Source organism: Neomonachus schauinslandi, chromosome 12 (assembly GCF_002201575.2).
Source record: "Neomonachus schauinslandi chromosome 12, ASM220157v2, whole genome shotgun sequence".
NCBI classification, from domain to species: domain Eukaryota; kingdom Metazoa; phylum Chordata; class Mammalia; order Carnivora; family Phocidae; genus Neomonachus; species Neomonachus schauinslandi.
This window is the reverse complement of record NC_058414.1, coordinates 93,949,334-93,977,315: the sequence shown is the minus strand read 5'-3', so window position 1 is coordinate 93,977,315 and position 27,982 is coordinate 93,949,334. Positions and strand designations below refer to the sequence as shown.

Below are 27,982 nucleotides of genomic sequence, written 5' to 3'. Positions count from 1 at the left end.
AGTCCCAACCCCAAACAGACTCCGCCTCCTCCTCAGTTGAGGAGTCCCAGACTGGCTCCTTTTACCACATTCCCTAACCTGCCAGTGCCCGAAAGGAGAAGATATGGGGGCTCCTCCACCTAAGGCAGAGGGACCCTGGGTCCAACTCCAGAAACTGCTGGCCTCCTGGCTGGTCAGAGAGCAGGACTGGGATCAGCACGTGGACGAGGCCCACATGCTGCAACAGAAGAGGTAGGCTGCCCCAAGTCATGCTGCATCCCACCCCTCACTGACCTCCGAGCCCTCCGATCCATGCGGGTGTATCTCCCCCTTGGAGCAACCTGACATTCAGTGCCAGGCACCGGGCTGTACCCAGCCCACTCGTTACAAACCCCAGCTGCCTCTTTTCATGGGCAGGGCAGGAGGACACTCAATGCAGATTCAAAGCCAGGGACAAAATCACACCACAGCTCTAACCTGCCCGCCTGGTGGCGGAGGGCTGCGGGGGACAGAAAGGGACCAGACTGAGGAAGCCTGACCGTGGAGAGAGGCACGTGCAGGCTGAGGGGGAACAAGTTACTGGGGGAAGGCATGAGATCCTGCAGGGTTTTGAAGACTTGTTGCCTTGAGAAAGAGTGAGGAATTCCCACGAGTATGAATGAAAGTTGACTGTGTGCAAAAGGGGAGGAGAGTTCTGCTTTGTATTACATCTGGAGCTGACCAGCTGATAAGGGAAACTCAGCTTATCTACCTTTTATTGAGAGTCTACTGTATCCAGTCCTTATCCTGAGGACACAGAGATTGAATGAGGCCTGTGCCTGCCCCTGGGACGCCTTCAGGTCAGGTGGGGCTGGTACACCTGGGGACAGATCATTTTATGGAGAAGTGGCCAGGGCAGGGACCCATCCTGCAGGTGGGCCTCTGCCTCCGAGCATTTGGGGAACTGGTCGCCCATCAGAGAGCTACCTAGGGATTGGGTGAGCAGACATTAACAATCTGGGGGCCAGCCAGGGCTGGCTTCATGCGCGGCTGGCCTCTACGGTGGCACAAGATCCCTTGGTTTAATGAGCTGCTGTTGTCAACTTGAAATGCTTCATTTTTGAACAAGGAGTCCTGCATTTGCATTTTGCACTGGGCCTCACAAATTGTGCAGCTGGCCCTGGGTACACTCTAAGCCCTCCTTTGGGAAAGGCTCCCTGCTTGCTCACCAACCCCCACCCCACGCCCTGTGAGGGAACCTTTGGCCTCCCTACCTCCCTCCAAACTTCTGGGTGAGAGTAGGGCCGTCTTAGAGAAAGAGCTGGGTTCTGGACCTCCCCTCTGCAGACAGCAGTGGGCTAGAGGCCTGGCTGCTAGGGCTGTGTGTAGTACCCTTGGAAGAGGAGGAAACTCTGGAACCCTAGCCCTGGTTGCCCTGAGCTGGGCGGACTCCCACTAGGTGAGATGCGGAGGGGGCTGGCCCTTACTCTGCTGGTCCCTCCTGAGAGTACTTTTCTAACTGACAGACTCGAGCTCCACCTTTAAGATAAAAAGCTTCTTTAAATAAAAAAGTTCTTCCCCCTGGCTCACAGGACAATGGGAAGAGAGGATCTGGGGCCTTGCGGACATCATGGGAAGCACTGGTCAGTCTGTTTGTCTGCCTTTCATCTCTCCCTCATGACCCTCACCTGCCTTGTGTTCACCTTGGGAGCCCCCACGTGCTTGCCCAGCAGGATGGGCTTCAGCTTTATCTCTTGTTTGGTTCAGCGAGGAGGGGAGAAACAAAGATTAATTGACAAGAGGTGCCTCAGGTTGGATGTCTCCACAGGGTTTCTCCCACTCCCAGTTGCAGAGAAGCCCGAGGCTATGCTCCTCCTCAGGCAGGAACAAGGTAAAACACAGAAGGACTAGATCATCTGTACCCCACGCCAGAACTCTCCCCCCCCCCCCCCCCTCACAACAGGGGTATGTATCTAAACAGCCCGGAGGGTATCTGGAATTTTGGCAGCTTGTAAATCTCCCAAGTCCCAACAACTGGCCCATTTTTGCCTCTCTGCCCCTCTGGTGTCTCAAAGTTCCCCTTGCCCAAGGAGAGCTGGTTCAGCAGGCCTGGGAGCAGGGGTGAAAACATTTACTCAGCTAAGATGGATTCAGCCAGGCCAGGCCTGATGGCCTCCTGTCAGGGTCACCAGGGCCACTGGCTCAGCAGCTCAGGCCTTCTGCCCCCCACAGAGTCTCCCACCCACCTGAGCCTTCAGCACCCTCCGCCTCCCCCACCCCCAACTGGGAAGAGCTGGTGATGATGCAGCCACAGGGGGAGCCCTGAGCCCGGCTCTCATCCCAGTCTGACCCTCAGCTAGATTCCGACAAACAACTCTTTCCAGCGTGTCACTGCGCACCTTGTGTGACTCGTGTCTGTTTCACGTAGAGAACGTCTCTGATCCTCTCTCTGCCGTTGGCCTCTCTGTGATTCTGCCTCCACCTGACTCATGTTCATCTTCTCCCAGGATCCAAGAGTCTCCGCTGCTCCAAGCAGCCAAGGAAAATGACCTGTGTGTCCTGAAGAAGCTTCTGCTGGACCGAAACTGTGACTTCCGGCAGAGAGGTGGGACGTAGCTGGAGTGTGACGGGAGGAGGGCCGGAAGGGCCTGCGGCACTGAGGAGTTCTGCAGGGCTGGTGGACAGTACCTGCAGCTGGAGCCCCTTCCCCGAGGGGCTCCAGGAAGTGCTTGACACCCCTGTCTTACCCCGCTCCAGGAGCCTTGGGGGAGACGGCGCTGCATATCGCAGCACTCTACGACAGCCTTGAAGCGGCCCTGGTTCTGCTGGAGGCGGCCCCGGAGCTGGTCAAGGAGCCTGCCTTGTGTGAGCCATTTGTAGGTGAGGAGTCTGCGCAGTAATTCAAGGAGGAGACAGGTATGGGAGGGGCTGATGTCACCTCTTAACCTGGGCCTCTGAAGGGGGTGCTGGGAAGGGGTGACAGAAGGTTCAGGAAGGTTGCCCTTGAGTTGGAAGGAATGTAGAGGTCCTGGTCTTGGCCTTTAGCATCCAGGACTTTCTTTACCCTTCCTTATTACCTTTCAACTCCTCTCATGTTCCCTGAAGGACAAAACTCTGTTTCTCTCACAGCAACATTAGAATGATCACATATACCACTTACCACAATAGTCAAGAGTTGGGGACACTGAGGTGGACAGCCTATGGGACTAATCGCCCTCAGTCCCAGGCCACCATGCTGGGCCGAGGGCAGAAATCTATGCCAGGATCTGTCAGGGACCTCCTGTCTGCCAGTGGGATGCTGTGTCCCTGGGAGAACTGGGGCCACACCCCGTGACTGAGAGCTGTCTCTGGGCCAGGTCAGACTGCACTGCACATAGCCATCGTGAACCAGAACGTGAACTTGGTGCGAGCCCTGCTTGCCCACGGCGCCAGCGTCTCTGCAAGAGCTACAGGCACAGCTTTCCGCCGCAGCCCCCGCAACCTCATCTACTTCGGTGGGAGCAGGGCCAGGGCTGGGAGGAAGGGGGCGCGGGGAGGCGGGCAAGAGCAAAGGCAGGGGGGCTGAAGCGGGCTCTGGCCCTGGGAAAGCTGGAAGGGGTCAGGCCTTACAGGGCTTAAGGCCAGAGCCGGTTCTCCCCACGGTGCTTGCTCCATTCCTGCCTCCGGTTCTGCTGACAAGTGTCACCAAGCCCAGAGCTGAGACGTGGGGGGCAAGGAGGCGGTCGCTCAGGGACACTGCCCGTCCCATCGGGCACTCACGCCACGGCGCCCTCTGTGTCCACAGGGGAGCACCCTTTGTCTTTTGCTGCCTGCGTGGGCAGTGAGGAGATCGTGAGGCTGCTCATTGAGCACGGAGCTGACATCCGGGCCCAGGACTCCCTGGGTAAGAGCTGGGGTCGGGAGGGGAGCCGGGATGCCGGGGGCCGTGAGGGCAGGGCCCCGGGTGGGCAGGGCAGCGGCGGGGCCTTGGGTGCAATGGCCACGCGACACCGCGTCCCGCCCGCAGGAAACACCGTGCTGCACATCCTCATCCTCCAGCCCAACAAGACCTTTGCCTGCCAGATGTACAACCTGCTGCTCTCCTACGACGGGCGCGGGGACCACCTGCAGTCCCTGGACCTCGTGCCCAATCACCAGGGTCTCACCCCCTTCAAGCTGGCCGGAGTGGAGGGCAACACTGTGGTGAGGGACGCTGCCCTGGCCCTACGGCGTCCTCCTAAAGACCCTTCTTCCCGAGCGCCCCACAGGGCGGCGTCCCTTACCGCGCACTCCACCGCTAACCGCGCAGCCTCCCTGCCCGGGGGCTTGGAGAACGGCGCTCCTGGAGCTCTGCTCTGGTGCCCCGAAGTGCTGTTCCCTTGGCCTGTCCTCTTCTCTCCGATCTTTAGAGGGTCTGTGGGAAAGAAGGAGAAGCAGAAACAGAAGGAGGTTCACGCACCAGAGGCGTGGGGATCGCTGACTGCCCGTTAGTGCCGAGGAGCGGGCAGCGGCCCTCTTGGGTGGCGTGGTTCCCGCGGCCGCTTCTCCCACTGACCCTCCGACTCCCCGCTGTGTCCTCCCAGATGTTCCAGCACCTGATGCAGAAGCGGAAGCACATCCAGTGGACGTACGGACCGCTGACGTCCACTCTCTACGACCTCACGGAGATCGACTCCTGGGGGGAGGATGTGTCCTTTCTTGAGCTCGTGGTTTCCTCCAAGAAGCGAGAGGTACAGATGCTACAGCGGACCAGGGGCTGTCAAGTAGCTGAGCAAAGCCTGTCCGTTTCCTTAGATCCTGGGTCCAGACACTTCCCTGCCTTTTAATAGTTGGGGATGAGAACAGAACCCTTGGGAGAAAAGTCCAGTCTGACTGCATTTTCCCTCTGCCCATCTACAGCCCCTCTGCTTACCTTTGTCATACTAATGTTTTAGCTGAAGACCTCTCCAAATGGAAGTCGCTTCCTATCATTCATTCATTCACTCCACACTGAGCACCTTTTGAGTCCCATCTGCTGTATGAGGAACTGAGACTACAGAAATAAATCACAGTTCCTGTCAGTCTGCTTCCTCAAATTCTGGTCACTGTCCTTAGTAATTGCAATGGGTACAACATATGCCATCAGAGAGGTCTGGATTATGCACAGTGGCAGCAAAATGGAGGTCAAGCAACTTGTACTGTATGGGCCAGAGAAGATGTCACAGAGGAAGGGCTTGAGCTGAGTCTTCAAGGGGGAGTTTGAAATCACCAGAAAGGAGAAGAAAAAGAGAGCTTTCCAGAGTGGGGGGAAAAACTGACACCATTCAGATAGTACTGAACTGAGTTACAGGCAGGAAAGGGAAATTTGTTGAAGACTCTAGTAGAGAGGAGATAATGCTTCGAGCCCTCAGGAACCTCCAAAATAGTGACAAGATATAATTTCCATTGTTTATCTGCGACACGACAATCCTAGGAACGCTTCTAGGACCGTAAAGCTCAGACAATTGTTAGTAGTGACAGACAGAAGAAAACTTGAAAGGCCAGTTTGTATGATTTTGCTCAGAGAATATTCCTGGAAACAAATAAACTTCAAGCAGGATTTCTTAGAAATTAGAACCCCTTAGATTCTAAGGGGTTCTGGGTGTCTCAGTCATTAAGCATCTGCCTTCGGCTCAGGTCATGATCCCAGAGTCCTGGGATCAAGCCCAGCCCCGGGCTCCCTGCTCAGCAAGGAGTCTGTTTCTACCTCTCCCTCTGCCTGCCACTCCCCCTACTTATGCTCTCTCTCTCACTCTGTCAAATCAATCAGTCAATCAATCTAAAAAAAAGAACCTCAATCCCTCTGCATGAATTGTGCCAGCACAAATCCTGGGTCCCCAGTTTCAGTGAGCTCTCAGTGTTCTCCAACAGGTTTTATTCTTGCCTTGATCAACTACTTTTCCCTTCCCTCAAAATTTCGAGGCCCGCTTACATCCCTCCCAGCTCTCCCCCTTAGCTCCATCAGAAGTCCAGACTCCCACATTAAGGCAAAAACAGAGGCTCTCTGGATGGAGGTGCTTCCACTTCCTGCCCTGACCTGCCAAACATCTTAGAAACTGCCCACTGCCTCTCCTTCCCTCTGGGTTCATTGGAAAAGATATTCTTTTTGCTAATGGTTAATTCCTGCAGCTATGCTTTGAATTCGACTTTTCTTACTTTCTCAGGTGCCTCATCCCCTCCATCCCCCTCTCTTGTTTGTGCTTAACCCCTCACCATGTACTTACATCAGAGCCCCAGCCCACCCTGGGGGCTTAGATTATGGCCACATCCAACCCTCTGTGCCTGTATTGCTCCTCTCCCGTCCACGACACTTGCAGAGCAAATGTGACTGCTTCCTTGCTTGAGCCCCCCAATGCTCCCCACTGCATTCGGAAAGATCATTCAAACTCCTGACTGTGGCATTCAGAATGTGCCCTGGTCTGCCTCTCATCTATATTACCCCCTTATAACTCCTGCCTGCCACTCCCCACAGGTCCTCTCATGTCCCCAGACACACCTAGCTTGCGTTTGCAGATGACCTCTCCCACCTCCCTGCCTTGGCAACTGCCGCTACTTCATGGGAAGATCTTCTCTAGCTCCTTCTCTTCACTCTACTAACTACCGCTCATCCCTCAGAACTTCACTGGTGCTCAACTGCCTTGTTTTACTTCTATGACAGTTCCCCTGCAGCACTCACACGAGGCTCAGCGTAGAGTGGAAATTTACTAGTTGTCTGAAAATGAAATGGCTAGCTAACCAAATGAAAGATGATGGCGCTGTTAGTGCCCTGCCTTCTGGGACCCGGTGGGAAATCCTGCACGCCTCACTACACTGGTCACCCCCATCTATGCTCTCCTTCCATGCCAGGCTCGCCAGATCCTGGAGCAGACCCCAGTGAAGCAGCTGGTGAGCTTCAAGTGGAAGAAATACGGGCAGCGGTACTTCTACATTCTGGGCGCCTTGTACACGCTCTATATGATCTGCTTCACCACCTGCTGCATCTACCGCCCCCTCAAGTTCCGCATGGGCAACCGCACAGACCCCCGGGATAACACCGTCCTCCAACAGAAATTACTGCAGGTGACGCTTCTTGGAAGGGGATGGAAGGGAGTGGTAGCAGGGGGAGCGGGTGCTTGGAGAGCAGAGGGGGAAGTCGGGAAAGGCACTCTGCACTGAGCTCCAGCAGCTGCAGGCTCCTGATCACCCAGACACAAATCAGGCATGAGATAGGAGACCAAAAAAGGCGACCTAATGAGCAAAAGTGCACTTGTCCAAGGAGCTGCTGTGGTTTTTCTCACTAACCCTGAAAGAACGCTTGGTATTATGAACACCATACATTTGTCAACTTCCTTGTAATTTGCAAAGCCTATTGTTCTAAAGGGAGGAAAATTGTGCTCCAGGTCCATTTCTGAGTCCATTTCTGGTCTGTGAGGGCAACACAGACATCCCTCCTGGCCTGTATTCTCCTCTGTCAATATGAGGGCGTTGGCAATAATGTGTCTGCTGTCTGACCACCTGTCGGATCTGCTGAAGAAGGATGCCTGGATTAAGTAGCTGGTGGAAGTAAATAATTTTTGAGGTTCCTTTGACGCCTGTGGGCTTGCCATTCTGTATGTCCTTCAGAGACCCAGGGTGGTGAGGATGGCTCAGTAGAGGTGTAGAGGAGCTCTGAGAGTCTGCTGTTGAAGGGAGCAAACTCTCCTTTGTGGGTGACAAATGAGTAGACTCTGGTGAGTGCTCCCAAGTGTATGTGGTCAAGTATGGCTGCACTGGGTTGGTTTACCGTTCATGGGTAACCAAATTTGTTGTCCCAGTGACCTGAGATAGCCAAAATTGAGTGCATGTACATGGGCAGACAGCAAAAGACAGAGGAAGAAGAATTTTTCCAAGCAAGTAAGAGCTAGGTGACTGGAGATTTATGTTCCACCCAGGCTGGGCCAGCCACAGGTATGATGGAGCCTAGGCTAGGAAGAAGGATCATTTGGGTCAGAAAGAGGACATAAGCCGCTTGCCCAGTCAAGGAGCAAAAACCCTGAGTCAAGTTAGTGGAAGGCACAGAGAAGCAACAGAGTAGAGCTTCACTGTACCCCAGAGTAGGTCAAGACACTCCATCTCTCTTGCTTCTGTAACTGCCTCTCAGTATATATATAGTGTGCTCATGGATCCAGAGCCAGTCTCTGACGGAGTCGGATTTGCTCTCTGGGGAGGATGATCCTGAGTGTGGTGGGGCTGCCTTGGGTGGGCACCAGTGTGCTGGGGGGAGATTGTGTCCCATGCGTCTCAAACTGGGCATGAAGGTTGGCCCCAGTATAGAACCCACAGAGGGGGAAGTAAGGACATTGAGGAGATGGCCCAGTGGGGTGGGCGAGGGACTAGAAATGGGGAAAACTCATACACATGAATGAGTTGAGGGCAGCTGGGTTTTTCCAACCTTCCAGGCCCTATTTCTCAGATGTGTTGTTTTCCCAGTCCTCCTTTGTCTTAAGCTTACCTGGGATTTTCTGGATTTAGAATGTAGATAGCATTCTGGCCTAAGAGTTGGGTGATGCTAAACAATTGATTGCTCGGAGTCTCTTCTCTATGTGCCCCCTTTCTCTTTGGCACAGGACTAACCTGTTCCTTTGATCCAGATAGTCTCTGTTTAGAAGATCCCCTCCCCCTTGCTGCAGGACTAGGTGGAGCATAATTATAGCTGGGAGCACCTCCCCTTCCTTTTTTTTTTTCCTCTTCTTTCCTCCCCCACCCTTACCATCTTTACCCTTTTGTCTTCCACCTAGATAATAGATACTTTAGGCCAAATAGGAGACTCTTAACTTTCAAATGTTCTTTTCCTGGTGGGAGGGAGGGGCTCAGAGATTAAGAATGCTTTTGGAAGGGGTTCAGGTAGCGAGGACCACCAGTGGAAGCTCCCTACTGTTTGGCGTTCCTCCTTGAGCCTTGTCCTGAGTTTCTGGAATATCTATGTCCTCTTACTCAGTAGTAAGCCCATCTGGATAATATCAGGGGCTCCTGAACTTATCACCATGATCTGAAAGATCCTGCTTTCACAATGTACCAGGCTTGTTAAATAATAGGAAATTCTCCCTTTTTTTCCCCTACTTTTTATTACTTGAGAGTCTTAGAAAAATGAAAATGCACCAGTAGTGTCTTGACTTGATTAATATAATTGTTGACATGTTGGTTAGCCCATGGAGCTTTATCTTAGACAAATGAGTGCTTTACTATCCAATTATACTAACAAATCTGGATGCACAGGGCTCTCAGTCACTGAAGGACTTCCTCTGTGGATCTCATGGGATCCAGAGAAGTTACCAGGTTCCATGAGAGCAGCCCAGCATCACCTTCTCAGGACAGTTGAAACGAGAGGAAAAGCTCGTCTGTTCATTGCAGTGGCGCAAACGACAGAAATGCAGACAGAAATGAGGATGGAGTGAGTGTGTCTGTCCAGTTTTAGAGATATCTTAGGGGGTTACTGCACTCTAAGGTGCCTCATTGTTCAGCCATAAAAGTTGTGCTTTTCCAGAGTTTCCTAAGAACTCTATTAATTGAGTTGATTTCCTACCTCCATTCAATGTCTACTTGGTTTAGGCAGAACGATATGCACTGTAATGCTAGGTCTCTTGGGTTTCCAGGTGAGCGGAAAGCGCCAAGTGTAGGGGTCGGGTGGCTTGGGTTTTAGTCCTAACTCTGAAACCAAATAGTTGTTTGACCTTGCACAGATCCTACCTCTTACTAGATTGGTGGCTTTTAACCAAGATGGGAAACTGGTAACCATACTAGTTTCTAATAAATCAGAATGTCTGAGGCTGAGGCCCCCTGTCAAGGGTCTTTTTAAGAACTCTTTGAGTGATCCTAATATTCAGCCAGGGCTGAGAACTTCTGGCTTTTGTTTCTGATACCTATTCATCTACAACTTTCCAGTCTTAAGTCAATCCCTCTGATCCTTTAGATTCCTGATGTGCTGTTCAGCAAGAGGGCAATGCTCTCTCGTTGAAATTCCTCTTTTGTCTCCTGAAGATTTCCTCGATCTCTCTCCTGCCCTTTTCCCAAAAACATTTCACTAATTTGTTCATTAAGCAAATAATCATAGAGAGCCTATAGAGCCTGGACATTGTTGTAGGCATTAGGAATTCAACACGGTCTGAGCAAAACACACATGATCTCTGCCCTTTGGAGTCTACAGACTGGTTTACCTTAGGTAAATGAATAGATATTTCATCACAACCTGTGATCGTTACAAATCACATTATGGTTTCGTATGACAAGAAAAAGGACAGGATGCTACGAGAGCTTGTAATAGGGACCTAGGCATGCTGAAAAGCCAGAGGCGGCTTCCCCGAGGAATATACCAGCTAAAGGTGGGGAGTTAGTCCTAGGCAGTAAGCATGCACCCAAAAAAACCCTGCCGCAGGAAGAACTTGGCCAACATCTGAGAACCGAAAGAAGAGCTAGAGCACAGGAGCTGGGCTGGGCGGGAGCTGCCAGATGAGGTTGTCCAGGCAGACCCTGCTCAAATCCTGAAGGGCCTTGCAGGCCATCTTGAAGATTTTACTTTCTATGCCAAAGGTAATGGGAAGCTCAGAAGGATTTTAAATAGGGGAGGGACTTAACAAGACATTTGATTTAGAAAAAAAAATTTGTAAGATGGAGAACAGATTTGAGGACACCAGAGTGGATGTGGGGAGACCAGTTAAGAGGCTGTTATGGTTCAGCAGCAAGAAATAATGGTGGGTTGGCCTAGAGATGGGCTGGGGGTCGGGGGTTTGGCATCACTACAGCACAATGGATTAGATGCAGGGAGGCAGGGAGCAGACTGTGGCACGAATGACTCCTAGATTTCCATTCATTTAAAAGAATGAAATCTTGCCATTTGCAAGGACATGGACGGAGCTAGAGAGTATAATGCTAAGTGAAAGAAGTCAGTCAGAGAAAGACAAATACCATAGGACTTCACTCACATGTGGAATTTAAGAAACAAAACAAACAAAGGAAAGAAAAGAGACAAACAAAAAAACCCCCACTGTTAACGATGGAAAACAGATAGTTATCGGAGGGGGTGGGTAAAATAGGTGAAAGGGATAAAGAGTACACTTACTTATCTCGATGAGCACCAGGTGATGTATGGGATTTTTGAATCACTATATTGTACTCCTGAAACTAACTTAACACTGGATTTTAACTATAGTGGAATTAAAATTTTAAAAAGGAATAGAAAGAACACTGTCCTAAGAATAACTAAGAAAGCAGAAAACAAATTGAATAATTCAAGAATCATTTATTAAATATTTGCTTTGTGCAAAAAAAAAAAAATTGTCTTCCACCTGTCGTGGTCAGTGGGATTGATTTGTTTACACGTCATTATTCCTCACAAGCTCTGAATGACCCAAAGCACCGCAGCTATTTGAAAACCCAATTGACATCCAGCTCTACACAATGCTGTTCAGGGATCCTAAGCACTTTATTGTGGGATAAGCATAGCAAATTAAAGAGGAAAAGAGATGAACAGAAGAAGGGAGGCTGGTAGGTAAAAATAACATGTGCTGAGTGCTTGCTTTTTGTACTTTACAGGCATTTATCAGTGCTTGGGGGAGCTGGTTCAAATGCAGATTCTGACAATAAAGCTCCAGTGCGACCCGAGATTTCTAACTAGCTGCGGGGGGGATGCTGATGTTGTGATTCTGTGGACCACTTTTTGGATGACAAAGCCTTACAGCATTTAATCCACATAGATACCCTAATTATTAAGGAAAAAATATCACCATTTTAAAGACGATCAATCTGAGGCCAGGAGGGGTTAAGTACTTTGGCAAAGACACTCAGCTGGAAAGGGCAGCCCTGGGATCAGGGATTTGGTCTGCTTCACTTCCAAACTTCACCTTTCCCTACCAGGCTAGGTCATTTCTTTCTCCAGAGTGATGTGCTGGATCCCAGTCATCTTTCTTAGTGGCCCAATTGCCTGAGAAACTCATGTCTCTGGACTTTGAGGGCCCCCCAGGGCCTGCCACAAGCTCAACTTTGTCCAGCTATACCTCATCTCTCGCTGTCAGGACAAGGGACGCCGAGTGTGAGGGGCAGCCCTGGTTAGGAACCCCTGCACACTCTGGAGGATCAGAGTAACCCCTCATTACGAGCCAACAGGACTCTTTCTGAGAACTTCATTCCTTTGCCAGCTGGGGTCTTGGGGAGGAAAAGAAGGTCTAGGACTGAAATTTGAGCACTGTTTCTGCTGTCTTCCCACTTCCTCTGGGTTGCCCACACTCCCTGCCTGTCTCTGCAGTGGTGCAGGTGACTCTGACCCTGCTATGCCCACCCCTTCTGGGCATTTTCTCCAAGGCTATGAGCTCAGCCAGCTGGTAAATGAGAGCAAGGTCATTAGGCTCACCTCCATGAAGTATGAATGATCAGCCTCCTCAGGGGATTTGGCTGTTGACAACTCCTGAAATTCCAGGGCTTATGATGATGTAAAGAATTCCAGTCATTAATGAAAGACATTTATTTTTAGAGGAGCCGGGTAGAGGATTTTCTCAGTGCATTAATAATGCCAGGCCCTCTTAGGTGACCTTGAGCTACAAATCTCAAAATCCTGGAAAAGCCCAGTTCTTTGTGACCTTTTCCCCATTCGCCTCCAGATGGGCTTCCCCAGTCCTGCTTCCCGATTCCCTCTTTATCTCCCTTCTGCAACTCTCAGATCATGTTCAGCTTGCCCCTGCCTGCTTACCCCCTCCTTTCCCTCCTTCCTTCTTTCAAACCAATGGAGCCTCCGCTACACTGTGCACTGTGCATTGTGGATAAAAAGGGGTGAGATGCCCCTGCTCTCAGGGAGCTCTGAGATTACGGGTGAGGCACGGAGTACCCCGACAATCACAGTGTGCTGGCTGAGGTCTGTAAGCAGAGTGGTGCCAGGTGCCTATGGGAGAACCCCTGAGCTGGGGTGGAGGGGCAGGAGAGGAGCCCCAGGAGGAATGCCATTACCTGACTCTTTTTTTTTTTTTATTCTTATGTTAATCCCCATACATTACATCATTAGTTTTAGATGAAGTGTTCCATGATTCATTGTTTGTGCATAACACCCAGTGCTCCATGCAGAATGTGCCCTCCTCAATACCCACCACCAGGCTAACCCATCCTCCCACCCCCCTCCCCTCTAGAACCCTGTTTGTTTTTCAGAGTCCATCGTCTCTCATGGTTCGTCTACCCCTCCAATTTCCCCCACTTCATTCTTCCCCTCCCGCTACCTTCTTCTTCTTCTTCTTTTTTTTTTTCTTAACATATATTGCATTATTTGTTTCAGAGGTACAGATCTGAGATTCAACAGTCTTGTACAATTCACAGCGCTTACCAGAGCACATACCCTCCCCAGTGTCTATCACCCAGTCACCCCATCCTTCCCACCCCACCCCCCACTCCAGCAACCCTCAGTTTGTTTCCTGAGATTAAGAATTCCTCATATCAGTGAGATCATATGATACATGTCTTTCTCTGTTTGACTTATTTCACTCAACATAATACCCTCCAGTTCCATCCACGTCATTGCAAATGGCAAGATCTCATTCCTTTTGATGGCTGCATAATATTCCATTGTATATATATACCACATCTTCTTTATCCATTCATCTGTTGATGGACATCTTGGCTCTTTCCACAGTTGGCTATTGTGGACATTGCTGCTATAAACATCGGGGTGCACGTACCCCTTCGGATCCCTACTTTTGTATCTTTGGGGTAAATACCCAGTAGTGCAATTGCTGGATCATATGCCATTACCTGACTCTTAAGCCTTAAGGTGAGCCAGGAACTATGATGGAGGAGGGCATTTTAAGAAAAGGGCACAGTCTACGCAAAGGCCTGGCTTAACACCCAAGGACCCCAATAGTCCAATGTGGCTGGAGCCTCACACAGAACATGGGGACATGGAGGAGGAGCCAGGCCAGCAAGTGTTCTGTACATCACGTGTGGTAGTCCAGGTCTTATTTTTTTTAATCCTCATCTCCCGGTGGCCCTTCTAATTAAAAGAATACAGGCATGTGATGTAAAAAAATCAGAGGGCAGGTATAATTGAAGAGCAGCAGTGTAGGGGCCGGCCCCTCCTGACACACGTCTTATTCCATGGAGGCAACCAGTTTTACCTCTTTCAGCTTTTCATTCCTGTTGTTATCTCCACACTGCTGAATAATATGCTTCCATCTTTATTCATTGATTAAATTTAGACATTATCGATGGACTTTCTGCTATGATAAAGACCTAGAGAGCACCCCCATTCCCATCTTCCCTTAATTTCCTTTTTTTAAAGATTTTATTTATTTAGTTATTTAGTTATTTATTTGAGAGAGAGAGAGCATGCAAGTGAGGGGAGGGGCAGAGTGAGAGAGAAAATCTCCAGAAGACTCCCTACTGAGCACAGAGCCCCACATAGGGCTTGAGTTCACAGCCCTGAGATCATGACCTGAGCTGAAACCAAGAATCGATGCTTAACTGACTGGCACCCCCCTCCCTTTCACTTCTATTCTGAAGACTTCAGGGAACCAGAAATGGTAGTGAGCAGAGAAGCCATGTGATGACATTTGCATTTTAGAAAGACCAGTCTAGAAGCATGGTGGGGAGTGGGGCAAATGAGGGAAATGGCTTCATGGTAAACCGGATGACAGATGCCATGGGTTTGCATTAAGGGAGTAGTGCTGTGAATTGAGGGAAAGGGTAACATTTGAGAGAGAACTGGGAGACTGAATGAACAGGACCTCGAGAATGAGTGTCTTCTACTTTACTTTGCCAAACACAACCTTGATCCCAAAACACTTTCATAAAGACCACAAATCCCAAAACCTGTGGTTCAGCCTCTCAATACAGAAAATCTTGAATACAATCTCCAGAGAATAAAGTTCTCAAAAATTCAAAGGAAACTCATTCCCAGCTTGAGTTTAGGGTTTAATTCACAGAGGTGGTTAATGAAGGGGGAATTCTTGTTATCAGTTCAATAGACATTTGATAAATCATTCATCAAAATTCAATGCTCCTGTCCATTTTTAAAACGTGAAAATCTCAACTTTGAAAAGAGTTATCCCAAAATGAGAGCCAACCTTATATACATCGGTGTGAAACATTAGAATTCCCCTTAAAACCAAAAGAAAAACAAAGTGTTTTAAAAGCCCAATAGTTCCATTACTTTTTCATTTTATTGAGGTATAATTGACAAAGAAAATTGCAAGATACTTAGGGTGTACATTGCAGTGATTTGGAGTATGTATACAGTGTGAAAGGGTTCCTACTGTTTAGTTCATTAACACACTCATCACCTCACATATTTATCTTCTTTGTTAGTTTTTGGTGAGAGCAATTAAATTCTACTCTCTTAGCAAATTTCTTTTTTTTTTTAAGATTTATTTATTTATTTTAGAGAGAGATGGAGAGCACAAGCAGGAGGGGCAGAGGGAGAGAGAGAATCTTACACAGACTCCCCGGTAAAGGCAGAGCCCCATGCGGGGTTTGATCTCATGACCTTGAGATCATGACCTGAGCCAAAACCCAAAGTCGGACACTTAACTGACTGAGCCATCCAGGCACCCCTCTCTTAGCAAATTTCAGTTATATAATACAGTGTAATAACCAGCTATAGTCATGTTGTACGTTAGGTTCTTAGGTCTTATTCATCTTATAGCTTTAAAAGTTTATACCTTTTTACCAACTTCTCCCTATTTCTTCCACTCCACAATCCCTGGCGACCACTTTTCTATTCTCTGTTTCTAGGATTTTGACTTTTTTTTTTTTTTTTTTTAGATTCAACATATAAGTGACACCGTGTGCAGTATTTTTCTTTCTCTGTTGGGCTTATTTTACTTAACATAATGCCCTTAAGGTCCATCCATGTTGTCCCAAATGGCAGCATTTCCTTCTTTTCTGTGGCTGAATAATATTTTATTGTGTGTGTATATATATGTGTGTGTGTGTGTATGTGTGTATATATATATATACCATATTTTCTTTATCCACTCATCCAGTGATGGACACTTAGGTTGTTTCCATATCTTGGCTATTATGAATAGTGCTACAATGAATATGGGAGTGCAGATATCTCTTCAAGATCCTGTTTTTATTTCTTCTGGGTATATGCTCAGAAGTAGGATTGCTGGATCATATGGCGGTTGTATTTTTAATTTTGTGAGGAACCTCCATACTGTTTTCCATAGTGGCTGCACCAGTTTGCATTCCTACAGTACATAAGAGTTCGCTTTCTCCACATCGTCACCAATATTGTTATCCCCTGTTTTTTTTGATGATATTCATTCTGTCAGGTGTGAGGTGATATATCATTTTCATTTAGCATTTCCCTGGTGATTGGTGATGTCATGCTCCATTATAGGTCTTCTTTGGAAAAATATTTATTCAGTTCCTCCGACCAGTTTTTAATTAGATTGTTTGTTATTTTTTGCTATTGAGTTGTATGAGTTGCCATTATTTTTATTGCAACTTTCACACATATATATTATCTTTTACTTTCTAGAGAGAGCAATTAAAGACAAATAAAACCCCTTACATGAGGGTCTTGTGTGGTGATCTTGGACAGCAGTGAGGAAGAGAGCCCTCAGGAGACTGCGGCACTGTGCAGCCTGGTTTAGGGGAGAGGACTTTTGGGGACAGAGTTGTGGAGGCAGCTACTTTAGGGCAGTCAGATCCCAGGTGGAGCTGTGACAAAGCTTGGGACACCTGTTACTCACTGGGGAACTTGTGCAGAACTCCTACTTGGTTTGTTTTTGTTTTTGTTTTATTTGAGGGAGAGAAAGAGAACTCAGGGTTGGGGTGGGGGACAGAGGGAGAGGGAAAGAGAATCTCAAGCAGACTCCCCGCTGAGCACAGAACCCCCGTAACGGGGCTTGATCTCCCCACCCTCAGATCATGACCTGAGCTGAAACCAAGAGTCCGTCTCTTAACCATCTGAGCCATTCAGGCACCCCAGAACTCCTACTTGTAAAGGAATCTGTTAAACAAGCAGAGGGGTGGTGGTGAGGGGAAGCCCCAGAAGAAGATTATGGTGAAAACTGTCCCCAACCTTCTCCATCAGTTGGGGTTTCACCTTTTCATCTCCTGAGGGAATAGCCGATGCCACTCTCCCACCGTCCTCTAGGGGCGCTGTGATCCCCCACAATGCTCAAGGCCAACTTGTTTGGTTCCTTTACTTAGTTGAGTCAAGAAAGAAAGGTTGGTGGCAGTTTTCCAGACATAATTTAACCAAGATACAAACTTGTAAAAAAGAATTCAGAATTTTTGTACAGACACATATTTGGCACAGATGCAGTTATTTTATTTCTATATTTAATGTTATTTTGTTTCTATAGTTAATGTACTTATTATTTATCCTACTGCTCACTACCTGATTCTCAAAAGGAGTTGGAATGTTTTACAAATAAAGAGAGATGCTATCAGAACATTAAAATAAAGAAAAAGAACAAGGTCCATGAATTGAATTTCAGGACCAAGGTGGGGGGATTCAGTTAGAGCACAAAAACAAAAACAAAAACAAAACAAAACAAAACATACAAACAGCCTCTGAGCCTCCTTGGAAACAAGGCAAAAGGGAAATTGTCCATTAGATGATAAAATAAAATTGACCAGTTTGTCAAGAGAATATCAATTCTTTAAACAACAAACAACGACAACAAAGTCACTGAAGTCTAGCCACAGGTTGTTAGATCACATTGTTTACCAGGAACATAGACACCAGCTCTTTTTCTGATCTCTCCTGGTCCCATAGGATTTCCCTGAAACATTTCCACCCTCTGTTGGTAAGTCTGGTCCTACTCTTCCGTAAAGGCTATATCTTTGGCTTCTTCTGAGCTGTCACTTTCTGAGCAACCATGGGGCTCCTTGTGGGTACCTTCTTTATATCATTGATCACCTCCTACCACATAGCATCTCTTCCTACTTCAAAGCTATGCCTCTCACTGGACCAGTGAGTACATTCTGAAAGTACCCTGCTGAGGGATGCTTAGAGGTTCCAGTTTATCAGCAGAGCAGAGATGATTAGCATTCCTTATGCCTAATGAGGGATCACATCCTTCCTAGCTTAGATCATCAACTTTCCCATTGGTGCCAGGGGCTCTCAACTCCTTTCTTGGGTGTACCACTCAGAGAGGTGACCTTAGATTAGAGAGTTCCTCAAAGTCTAAAGTGTACTTGAATGTGTTGAAATTATTTGTACAACTTCATGTGGGGATTACATATATATGAACACAGTTCTCTGGTAAGAGGGTCCACAGTCTTAATGATACTCTCCAATGGACTCATAACCCCAAAGAAGTTAAGGATCATTATTGTAGAATTCTATCACTACATATGTGTAATGTATAAGACTTTCACTGTGAAATCACGTGCACATAAGGAGGATGGTCTTCTATCTTGACCTTAGGGCTATATCTTCTATACCCACTGCTCGGGATAAGGCAGGGATCTTCCTTAACTAAAGTTAAGTTTTGGGCCCTACCAAAACTAAAATCAATTCAGTGTCTCTAACCCTTTTTTCTGAACTTTTCTATGTTGCCAAATCATAATAAAACTATAATGAATATATCTATAGTGCTTTCTGGTTTCTAAACTATATCCAGATACATCATCTAATATGATCTCCACAATAACACTGAAAGGTAAAGCATTATAGTCTCCATTTTACAGATGAGAAACCTCAGACTCAGAGAGATTTAGTGGCTTATTGAAGGTGTTGCTAAAACTAGTTGGCTCTGGGTCCGTTCTGGAATCGAATTCTGTGATATGTTTATAGTCTAGTCTATCTTCCAAGGACCACAATGAAATTGGAAAAACTGGACTTTCAGCATAGTTGAAACCATCCCAAACCACTAATACCTCTTCCTGTTGGTTTAACCTTCTTAACTCAATGCTCTGAAATGTGATCTCAGCCCCTTGGTACACACATCATAAATTACTGCTCACCATGTATATTATAGTGATCCACTGGGGGTGGCTCACATTATTAGCATGTACAATGTATATTAAGCCTTGGATACATAGACTAATGCCCTGATCAGAGAGTTAGCCACAATAACAAATACAATGGTGGGGGGTAGGAGGTCTGATGGTGGTAATGGGAGCTTTTCTTTATCTGAGATGGACTTCACTTGCTTTAGACCACTTGCCCGAAAATTATTTGACTCTTAATCCATCAAAAAGTACTTACCCTGAACTTACCCCCACAGGAGGCCTACGTGACTCAGCAGGACAAAATCCGTCTGGTGGGGGAGTTGGTGACCGTCACAGGGGCTGTGATTATCCTGCTCCTAGAGGTGAGGTACCATCAGGGTCCAAGCCAAGGCCATCCACCTGGGGTCCCAGACTGAACTGCAGTCTACATTGTCTTTTTGTTTTACTGGCCTCTTCCTAGATCCCAGACATCCTTAGGGTTGGTGCTTCTCGATATTTTGGACAGACTATCCTCGGGGGACCATTCCATGTCATCATGTGAGTGTCCCTTCCTTTCAGTCTTTGCCAGAATTGTTCTAGGTCTCCCATTTACTCTCTGGGACCTAGACCTCAGTTGACTCTCAACTCCAGGGATTTCTCTCCAGTGGGCTCATATGTGTGTTTTGGGTGTAAGGACTAAGCCTGAGGGGGTACTACCCAAGTTTTCACCATGCTAGAGGGGACCAAGAGTATTTCCTCTCTCACTGCTTGTTCTCTGCACCTCCCCCCACCCCCCCCCGCAAGCATCATCTATGCCTGCATGGTGCTGGTGACCATGGTGATGCGGCTCTCCAACATGAACGGGGAGATGGTGCCCATGTCCATTGCCCTGGTGCTGGGCTGGTGCAGTGTTATGTACTTTGCTCGAGGATTCCAGATGCTTGGTCCCTTCAGCATCATGATCCAGAAGGTCAGTGCTTTCCCCAAAGCTTCCTCTGGCTTCAGCCATAGCACCTTTCCAGACAGAGTGAGGAAGTCAGAGCACACAGGAAAACACTGCTCTGAGTGAATCTAATGGAGCTAGGGGGCCTCCAATCTAGCAGGATGGCTGCAGAGAGGCAGGTGGAGAAGGGTCACTCCACCCTCCTTCCCCTTCCCTTTCCTGTAGATGATTTTTGGAGACCTCATGCGTTTCTGCTGGCTAATGGCTGTGGTTATTCTGGGATTTGCCTCAGGTAAGAGCACTATCCCCTCTTCTACTAGGTCATAGGGTCCAGTTCTTCAGAAAGTTGGCTCGCTCTTGCTCAGTTCTCATTTGTACTCTGTTTTGCTCCACACCCCAGTAGAAACTGAAGCTCCACACCCCAGTAGAAAAAGCACACTCATATCCATAGGATCAGAGTCACTCAGGTTGGCTTAGAAGGGAGACCATGTGCTCTGAATTTATGGGCCAATAATATTCATGTTGACTAACCGCTCTGCAAGATCTTTAAAGAAGAGATAGAAGAAAGGCTTTGGAGAGAGAGGGCCATGAAATAGGAAAGACTGGCCAGTTGCAGATCTCAGAAAACTATGTGGGCAAACAGAGACAGTGCAATATTTAACTCTTCCATGTTTACACTTCAGAAGAAGAAACTGAGAGAATTCAATAACACAGAAACATACTTTTTTTTTTTTTTCCTATGTGTGATCGCAGTTGGGAGAAAAAGAATTCAAAGAGGAGGTATCAAAAAAGATTTTAGAGAGTTTGAAAATGAGAGGAAAACAGAGAGGAAAACAGAAGAAAAAGAGCTGTAAGGAGAGATTGAGGAAAGAGGGAGCAGGGACTCAGTCTCAGCCCAAGCTGCTGGTGGGGAAGAGTGGGAGCGTCAGGGTAGAGAGAGGAGCATAGTCAGAAAATAACAGCCAGAGCCAGAGGGAGGGTGAGGGCAGTGAATGAGTAGGAGGAAGTTCTTAGGGAAAGGTGCTAAGAGGATGGCAGAGCAGTAAGATTGGCAACTCAAATCCAGTCTTTAATGTCTGCAACTAAACATCCGTAAGACAAGGGGATGTCCTAGCAGTATTTGAAGTCCTCCCCCACCAACTCTAAAAGACCATGGCTTTTAGTACAAAGGACACTATTCTTGTCCTACGAATTCCCATTTAACAGGGATTCCCACCACACTAGACTAAAAAAATGCCCCAAGATTGAGCTATGAATGGGTAAAACTGTGGTAGTCTGCCTATTTGGAGTATTCCTTATATTTTCTTTCTTTGCACTCTCTACCCCATCTGCACACATCATAAATTACTGCTCACAACATGTGTGTATAGTTATATAGTATGCATATGTTGCAGATAGTATACGTATATCATGACTTGCCGATTACAAAATGAGGTCATGATGACAGAGGAGCTTTCTGTAGATGTCCTATACCCAGAATCTCTGAAACCATCTCTTCTTGGTTGTTGCACTTGCTTTTTGATGCTTTGTCATAGACCCTGTTTCCATTCTTGAGATCACTTTGTTTATATTTCAGTTCCCCATATGGACAGGAGTCTTTTAAAGGTTCTAATGCTGTACCAAAGTTCCAGGATGCATAGTATTATCCAGCAGGCTACACACTGAACAGGGAAACTTTCTCCATGAGGGTCCAAGCTCACCCAGGGAATCTCAGAGTGATGGATGGTTATCTAGAGGTCACTGAGATTTTTTTTTTTTAAAGGTGCCTTTCTTTTAGTCATTTCATATGTTAGTTCTTTGAAATTGTTGGAGATTCCATGCATTCTTGTAACAAGTTATCTTTTAAATATTCTATTTTCTAAGATGTGAAAAGCAGTTAGGTGACTTATTTTGTGTGTGTGTGTAACGAGTCACCTAACTGCTTTTCACATCTTATATGTGTGCGTGTATATATATATATATATACACACAAATATATATATTTATAATACACACACATAATTTATATACACATTTTGCTAAATGGCTACATATTACCACTGTCCAGAGTGATGAACTTGGTCGTTTGACATCTCAGGGTTAGCCAGGTCCACATGTAGAATATGACTTACATGCATACAGTCACATATTTACATTTATGGGCATATCTGTGTGTCTGCAAATGTGTAAGTATGTGGAGATATGACTAGGCCCATACTTATTGTGATAACTCCCTGTTTCCCCATCTCCATGCCCACTTCCTGGGCGGAGCAGCGTTCTATGTCATTTTCCAGACAGAGGACCCAGCCAATCTGGGGCAATTCTATGACTATCCCATGGCACTGTTCAGCACCTTTGAGCTTTTCCTCACCGTCATTGATGGGCCTGCCAACTACGAAGTGAACTTGCCCTTCATGTTTGGCATTGTCTACTTTGCCTTCACCATCATCGCCACACTGCTTATGCTCAACCTATTCATCGCCATGATGGGTGACACACACTGGCGGGTGGCCCATGAGCGGGACGAGCTCTGGAGGGCCCAGGTGAGTTTATTAGTGTTAGTCTTACTAAGGGGAAGAGTATGGAGAGAAAAATCAAAGCAGAATATGTTATGGACTCTCTTAGGAGAATCACAGAATAATCCAGTGGGGTTGTCACCTCAACAAAGGTATATATTTGGATAGAGGAGGAGACAAAAGGAGGGTAAAATGGTATGATAGGGGTAGGTTCAATACCCAAGAGCTGACATATTGATCACAGGGGAAAAGTAGATCTAATAGTCAACCTTGGGTCCAGTGAGAACTAGAAACTGTCTTATTCTTATATATTCTAGTTTTTATTTTTTTAATTTAATTATCTTTTAAAGATTTTTTATTTTTAAGTAATCTCTACACCCAACATGGGGCTTGAACTCACAACCCTGAGATTAAGAGTTGTGTCTCATGCTTTACTGACTGAGCCAACCAGGTGTCCCTATATATTCTAGTTTTTAATTTGGACATTATCTTCTATTTGCTTCTCTCTGATTTTTTTCTTTATATCATTGAGGATAATACAGTTTTAGAGTTGGAAGTACCTTTAGTGGTCCTCTAGTTGAGCTCCTACCCAGAGATTAATTATTCATTGGTCAAAGGGTAATTTAATATCTTCTTCAATGCTGATTAGGGCCTTATTATCATATGGATTCTGATAGTGATTAGGAGGAGGAGAGCTTTGTCCTATTTCAAAAGTTTTTGTAACTAGACATGTCCATGTTGCATTCAGCTGAAACCTATCTTTCTACAGTTCCATTCTGTGGCCCCAGCCTTTTCTTCTCATATAACACAGGACACACCCTTCTGTATGAACACCATTCAGACATTTGAATACAGCCATCATTTATCCTCTGAGACTTTCCATTCACTTAATAATAATTACTTAGAGCCTGTGATGTGTTGGGAAACGTCTAGGAGATGGGGACACCAGCATGAACACCACAGTTGCCATCTGTGTCTTCATGGAGCCTACAGTCTGGTTGGGAAGACTGCCGTTAAACCATGGACTCCCCAGAAGCCTGTACAATTACAGTAGTAAAAGTGTCACAGAGAAGTAGAGGATGCTAAGAACAGGATGCAACAGAGCAGTCTGATGGGAAAGTAAGGAAATGCTTTCCTGATGGAGTAGCATTTAAGATGAGCCCCTAAACTTGGGTAAGAATTAGTCAGTTAAGAAGAATGAGAGAAAGGGATGAAGGTTAGGGGTTATATCAGTCAGGACTCTTGGCTACAGGGACAGAAAACCAAACTCAAATAGACTTAAATAAAAAAGGCATTGGGAGGAGGATGTGTCGGTCCTCATAACCGGGAAGTTTAAAGAACTAAACTAGCTCTAGTCATATCTGGCCAGAGCCTGTATCTCCATTTCCCACATGACATTAGTTTCTCTTTTCTGCTCTCCTATCCAGACTCTCCTAAGTCAGTCTCTCCCATCATGTTGGTGAGATGTCTTCTAGAAGCTCCAAATTCTCAAAGGAATGAGCAGATGTACTGCATTGCACAATTCCAATGGCCCCTTTCCTGTTGTATTCTGTGTGCTTCCTGATGCTGTGCAACATGTAACCCCTTAAAGAGCATCTTTCCCCTGAGAACCCAGTCTAAGTTCCATCTCACTGCAACAGGTTTGAGCCATAAGTGCATCCCTGAATTTGAGGTTAAGGCCAAGGACTGGAGAGTGGTGATGGTGGTGATGGAGTTTAATGAAGAATGGACTAATTAGCCAGGCCTGAGTGCAGTCCAGTCTACTCTAACTGATGGACAGAGTGATGAAGGGGCAATGCTCTAAGAGAAAGGGGTTCTGTTAACAGAACAAGGTGGGAGGGCTGACTTATGGCACAATAGGACACATAAATGTCGTTTTCAAGATAAAGAAGGAGAAGGGCTGTATAGGAAAAGGGAACAAATGATTGAAAGTCCTGAGGTTGGAGGGAACTTGGTGCAAGTAAGAAATCGAGTGGAAGAACATGACATGGGGAATTGGGCTACTTTAAGGATTGCTAGTGCCTTCAAATAACCAAGATCATGGTCCTTTCAAAACTAGAGTGGTCCTAACAGGATTGGAGGAATGCAGTATAAAGAGGGTCATATCTTTCCTTGCTTGGGACACTATAGTATAAGTGGCACCTGAAATTGAGCCAGGTCTTTTAGCAAATATACAGTTTGCCCTTATCAAGGTCATGATCAACTAGAACCCCTGCATCTTTATTATGCAACTTAATTAGTGAAGCTCCTTGGCCATTCTCCTGTACTTACACAGATACTTTGGTCTTAAACATAAATGTGTAGGACCTTACATTTGGTTCTCTTAAATTTCACATTATTGGTTTTTGACCAGCATTCCAGTCTGGTGAAATCATTTTTATATTGCTTCTGTCACCTCACATATTACATATCCCTCCCAGTTTTGTGTCACAGGCATATTTGATAAGCTTGTCTTCTATGTTTCATCTAAGTAATTAATGAGGGCTGGTCAAAGGACAGAACATGTGATGTGCCACTAGAATTTTCCCTGCCAAGTTTACAGTCATTAACCCACTCTTTTCCTTTGTAGGATATGGGTATTTAATTTGCTGCAAATTCCCTAAACACCAGCGGCATCATTTCATCTCCACCATCATAGAAATTCTATTTAATCATTTCATTTAAATCAAGATAGCTAGTCTATGGCTTTCCTATGAAAAGGCAAATGAAATTAGTTTGGAGTGACTCATTTTCTATGAATGTGAATAGTAATGTAGGGGTCACGGTTTTATTGAAAACACTCATAAAATATTCTCTCTCTCCTGGTTACGATGAATGATGAGTAAAGCAGATAGCATGATGCCTGACACAGGCTAGGGCATGGCTAAAAGACTGTCATCTTCCCCAATCCCTGGTATCCCCATCTGACAGGTACTTCTTGGTCCCTATGTCGGTGGCCTCCAGTGTCCCCTGAAACCTCATGACTCTTGCTGAGTTTCCTCTACCTTTCACTCCTCCCAGGTGGTGGCTACCACGGTGATGCTGGAGAGGAAGCTGCCTCGCTTCCTGTGGCCTCGCTCTGGGATCTGCGGGTACCAGTATGGGCTGGGGGACCGCTGGTTCCTGCGGTGAGTGACAGTGTATATGGGTAAACTGCCAACAAGTGTGAGGCCATGGGAGTGGGATGACCAGTTCCACATTTATCACACATCTTTTCATTCCTGAGATCCCCAATTGGATCCAAAGGAGACATCATCACTCTATAAAGTAAGACTGCATTAGCCTGTTTAAGGGAGGTGGGTGGAGCTGATGAGGAGGGTGACAAGACCACTAATAGCTGATGCCAGGCTGCGAGTACAACAGGGCAGTAATGTGTGTGAGGCTATGTATGTGTCCATGCTCAGATGTGGGCATGGGCTACCCAACTTTTTCTAGTCTTGTTCCTACCTGACCCCCATTTCTAGTATATTCTTGCCTTGAAGCTAACCTTCTCCATACTCTACCTTCAGCTCCTGACCATGGCTCTCCCCTCTCTCTCCATTTTCTCTTTCATGTTCACTATTACACACACACACACACACACACACACACACACACACGCAGGCTCCACTACTCTCCAAATCCTGACTGCTTACCTTTTTGGTCTCTATCCCACTTTACCCTCCATTCTACTGCACTTCCCTTCATTTGATCCTGGGACTCTGGTCCCTTCCTTCCCCTGTCCTCTCCTTTTCTCTTCACCTCAACTGAGTCCATTCCCCTTTGCCCTCCTCAGAGTCGAGAACCACCATGATCAAAATCCTTTGCGAGTGCTTCGCTACGTGGAAGCTTTCAAGGGCTCAGACAAGGAGGATGGACAAGAGCAGCTTTCTGAGAAACAGCCCTCTGTTTCTGCGACTGAAAGTGGGACCCTAGCCAGAGCCTCTCTGTCCCCCCTGACCCCCTCCCTGTCCCGGACCACATCTCACAGCAGTAGTCACCGGGGCTGGGAGATCCTTCGTCGTAACACCCTGGGACATGGAAATCTTGGGCTGGACCTTGGCGAGGGGGATGGAGAGGACAATATCTATCATTTATGATGAGGACCCTTGTTACCGTTGGCCTGACAAACAGGTGGGCCTAGATGGGGAACGGTATCTAATTTTCATGCCTGTTAACTGTGGGGAGGGGGTCAACAGAATAATTCTTAAAGGCCATGTCTCACCTTCACATCAGCATTTCTGGAGATGGGCAACGGGCATCTGTTGCCCCACATAGCTCCTGGGCTCCTGGAAGTCCCACATCTTGAGAAAAGAAGGTATCTCTTCAAGGAAAGTTGGACTTGGCCATCAAAGACAAGAGATAGGGATGCTAGACCAACATGTGGATCATCTTTCTTTCTGCCTCATGCCAGCCCTAGACCGTAGTAAGCTGTGAAGCCTGCCTGGTTCCACAAGGCTTACCGTGGGAAGAGCCAGGTGTGGCACTGAAGTGGCCCCTCCCTTTTTCTTATACCCCTGTAGGACTCTCCTTTCCTGGCAACCAAATCCCAACTAGAAAACTGCAAGAAGAAATGTCCTTTATTCTTGCCTTATTTTTAAATAATTTGATTGTGGGAAGATACACATAACATAAAATTTACTATTTTAACCACTTTCAGGGATACAGTTCAGTGGCATTAAGTCCACTTACATTGTTGCATCACCATCACTGCTCTTCATCATAGGACAATTTCATCACCCCAAACTGGAATTCCTGTACTCCTTAAACACGAAGTCCCCACCATACCTCCGCACAGCCCCTGATAACCAATATTCTACTTCGTGTCTATGAATTTGCCTACTCTAGATACCTCATGGAAGTGGAATCATGGTTTATTTCACTTAGCATAATATTTTCAAGATTCATCCATGTTGTGGCAGGCATCAGAATTTTATTCCTTTTAAAAGCCAAATAATATTTCATTGTATGGATAGACCACATTTTGTTTATTCATTCATCCATTGGTGGACATTCAGGTTGTTTCCACCTTCTGGCTATTGTAAGTAACACTGCTATGAACATTGGTATATAGTTCTCTTTGAGTCCTTGCTTGCAATTCCTTTGGGTATATTGCTTGATGTGGAATTGCTGGATCTTATAGCAATTATTGTTTAATTTTTTGAGAAATTGCCACACTGTTCGTTGTTTTTCTTTTTTCTTCTCTCCCTCCCCCTCCCCCTCCTCCTCCTTTTCCTTCTCCTCCTCCTCCTCCTCCTTCTTCTTCTTCTTTTTCTTCTTCTGATAATAACCATCCTAATGTGTATGAAGTGGTGTCTCATTGTGGTTACGATTTGTATTTCCCCAATGACTAATGACAATGAACATCTTTTCATATGCTTATTGGCCCTTTCTATATTTATTTTTGGAGAAATATCTATTCAAGTCCTTCATCTCTGTTTAAATTGTGTTGGTTTTTTTGTTGTTTTTTAGTTGTCTTATCCTTGCTTTTTGAGGCTCACAGTCTAACGTGTTTGTATCTTATTTGTGTCCAGGTGTATGTTTAAATAAGTGTGGTAAATTATGCCTTTCTGTGCTTGAACAGCTCAATCATTTCTTTTATGGGACTGTCCCTGGTCTGTCCCTCAGGTGGCTCATTAGCAGCTAATCATCCTTGTGCATGGAGGTAGCAGGCTCCTGGCTACGTCTCCTCCAGCAGCCATCCTCCACCCCCACCTCCCTCTGCCCCTGTGCTGAGTTGTGGGGTGGC

The 27,982-nt window shown here is 46.6% G+C and overlaps 1 protein-coding gene across 1 annotated transcript; it reads left to right on the top strand.

Annotated features, from left to right (window-relative positions):
- The first annotated feature begins 103 nt into the window (after positions 1 to 103).
- On the top strand, positions 104 to 26,458 carry TRPV5 (transient receptor potential cation channel subfamily V member 5). Its single transcript, XM_021692908.1, has 15 exons — positions 104 to 231; positions 2,466 to 2,563; positions 2,716 to 2,838; positions 3,315 to 3,452; positions 3,743 to 3,841; positions 3,965 to 4,140; positions 4,521 to 4,667; positions 6,802 to 7,014; positions 19,134 to 19,220; positions 19,319 to 19,395; positions 19,642 to 19,807; positions 20,006 to 20,072; positions 22,034 to 22,302; positions 25,276 to 25,382; positions 26,030 to 26,458. Exons 1-15 carry the CDS (start codon positions 104 to 106, stop codon positions 26,331 to 26,333), a joined length of 2,199 nt encoding a protein of 732 aa, XP_021548583.1. The 3' UTR covers positions 26,334 to 26,458.
- The last annotated feature ends 1,524 nt before the right edge of the window (positions 26,459 to 27,982 follow it).